The sequence below is a fragment of the Arachis duranensis genome, chromosome 2 (genome assembly GCF_000817695.3).
Source record: "Arachis duranensis cultivar V14167 chromosome 2, aradu.V14167.gnm2.J7QH, whole genome shotgun sequence".
Classification (NCBI taxonomy): domain Eukaryota; kingdom Viridiplantae; phylum Streptophyta; class Magnoliopsida; order Fabales; family Fabaceae; genus Arachis; species Arachis duranensis.
This window is the reverse complement of record NC_029773.3, coordinates 87,433,686-87,436,343: the sequence shown is the minus strand read 5'-3', so window position 1 is coordinate 87,436,343 and position 2,658 is coordinate 87,433,686. Positions and strand designations below refer to the sequence as shown.

The 2,658-nt window shown below is 29.8% G+C and overlaps 1 protein-coding gene across 1 annotated transcript; it reads left to right on the top strand.

Annotated features, from left to right (window-relative positions):
• Positions 1 to 336: 336 nt before the first annotated feature.
• Positions 337 to 2,658, top strand: LOC107475729 (cytochrome P450 76T24-like). The gene is made up of 2 exons (XM_016095373.3): positions 337 to 1,274; positions 2,027 to 2,658. Exons 1-2 carry the CDS (start codon positions 372 to 374, stop codon positions 2,639 to 2,641), a joined length of 1,518 nt encoding a protein of 505 aa, XP_015950859.1. The 5' UTR covers positions 337 to 371; the 3' UTR covers positions 2,642 to 2,658.

Genomic DNA, 2,658 nt, shown 5'->3' with positions numbered 1-2,658 from the left:
CATATATAGAATTTGGCTTATTTAGAGCTTGTTTGTTTTAAGTTTTAACTTTTTTAATTTTATCACTAAGTTACATTTTTCACACAAAAAAAAAATTCAGTATTTTATATATATTTAGATAAAATTTTAAAACTAATAATAAGAATTTCAAAGATGGAAGATTTTAACTTTTCAGAAGTTAAACATATATTAATAATTTTTATATATAAAAAATATCAATTTTCAAAACTTTTTTCCCAAGAAAAAGAGATATATATAAAAGACTTGAATTATTAGATGATATTTAAGAGATGTAATATAAACGCACTCTATATATAATTAGACTAGCTAAGCAAGTGAAAAACATATCTAAACACTCATCATCATAAGCCATGGACTATCTATCTCTTCTTCTTTTAGCTTGCTTTGTGTGGATTAGCATTCAAATTCTCATATCCAAAAGATTAGGTATCAAAACACCAAGATCACTTAAACTTCCACCAGGGCCTAACCCTTTTCCAATCATAGGAAACATCTTAGAATTGAGTAACCAACCTCACCAAGCACTTGCTAAGCTTTCTCAAACCTATGGACCAATCATGACTCTTAAGCTTGGCAACATAACAACCATAGTTATTTCCTCTCCACAATTAGCCAAAGAAGTACTCCATAAAAATGACCTAATTTTTTTTTATAGAACGGTTCCGGATACTCTTAAAGCACTTGACCACCACATACATTCAATGGGATGGATGCAACCTTCACCTCTATGGAGGACGCTTAGAAAAGTTTGTGCTACCAAAGTTTTTTCTTTGCAACAACTCGACTCCACACAAATTATTCGTCAAAAAAAATTAAAAGAATTGGCGGATTTTGTGAAGGAAAAAAGTGAAAAAGGTGAAATTTTGGATATCAATGAGGCTATTTTTATAACCGTACTTAATTCCATGTCAAGCACTTTGTTTTCCATGAATTTGGTTAATTTTGGTGGTTTTAAGTCTCAAGAATTCAAAGAAATAGTTTGTGGTATAAGTGAAGAAGCTGCAAAGCCTAATGTTGTGGATTTCTTTCCAATCTTGAGGATATTTGATCCACAAGGTGCACGTGCTAGAATGACCAAACATTTTAGGAAGATAATTAATATATTTGATGGTATTGTTGAAGAAAGATTGCGATTAAGGGCTCTAGACGAAATGGACACCAAGGAATACAAAGATGTGTTAGATTATTTGCTTGAAGTGATGTTGGAGGAAAATTCTCAAATAAGTCGCATCCATGTATTGCATTTACTTTTGGTAAGTATCTTGTACTACAAAACTATATGTTTCAATTTAGCTAAGATTTTGCTACAATACTTTGTTAAGGAAGTAAAAAGTGGTAAAATTTTATCAAAAAAAAAAATCTTTATTTTAATGTTTATAATTATAAACTAATATATTATATTACTTTAAAAAGGTTTATCTTTTATAACAAATACTATTAGAATACTTATCAATAATCCTGTTATTTATATATTACTCTTCCTTTTGACTCGTTTTTAAACGTTGTTTACTAAGTAATTAAAAAAGTATTTTTTTTAATTGAACATATCTTAGTTCTTTATTTATTATATATTTCATATTAATGGTTCAGATTTAGAATTTAAAATTTAGACTTTAGGATTTAAAATTTATAATTTAAGATTTAAGATATTTTATTTTTGTTTCTTTATCTTTAATAGAAAGTTAATTTTCAGCTAGAGTTACATCTCTTATTTTTTTAATGGAGAGCATTATATTCACCATCACTTTTTGTTTTAAAATTCTAAAAAAGTAGATAAATTAAATAAAATTAAACATATTACGTATCAATCTCATTTACGAAATTATATTCCATTTGACCATGAAATTTTAGCGATGAGTTTGATGTATAAAATTATACATGAATCAGAGCCCATCTGTGAAAATTTTCACTCTTTTTACCATGCAATAAAAACCTTTTTTGAGGTAATCAAAACAATTTCCTTCAATTTGTTAGTAATATTGATATATAATTGTATTTGTATTAGGATCTATTTGTGGCTGGACTAGACACAACATCGATTACCATAGAATGGGCAATGGCAGAATTACTACGCAACCCAGAAAAAATGCAAAAATTGAAAGAAGAGCTTGAACATGTTCTTGGCAAGGGTGAAAAACAAATTGAAGAATCACATATATCAAATCTTCCTTTCCTAGGAGCTGTGGTGAAGGAAACTTTACGCTTTCATACACCAATCCCATTCCTATTGCCACACAAGTCACAAGAGGATGTTGAACTATGTGGCTTCACTGTGCCTAAAAATGCACAAGTTTGGGTTAATGTATGGGCTATGGGGAGAGATTCAAGTATTTGGATAAACCCTAATGAATTCATGCCTGAAAGATTTTTGGAGAGTAAGATTGACTTTAAAGGTCAAGATTTTGAGTTAATTCCTTTTGGGGCCGGAAGAAGAATTTGTCCTGGATTACCATTGGCTTATAGGACTATGCACATAGTGTTGGGCACTCTTGTGCATGGCTATGATTGGAAGTTAGTTAATGGCCAAAAGGCAAAGGACCTAGATATGTCTGAAAATTTTGGGCTTACCTTGCATAAAGCTCAATCTCTCCAAGCTATTCCCATAAAAACACAGCATTGAAGAGGTGATATATATCT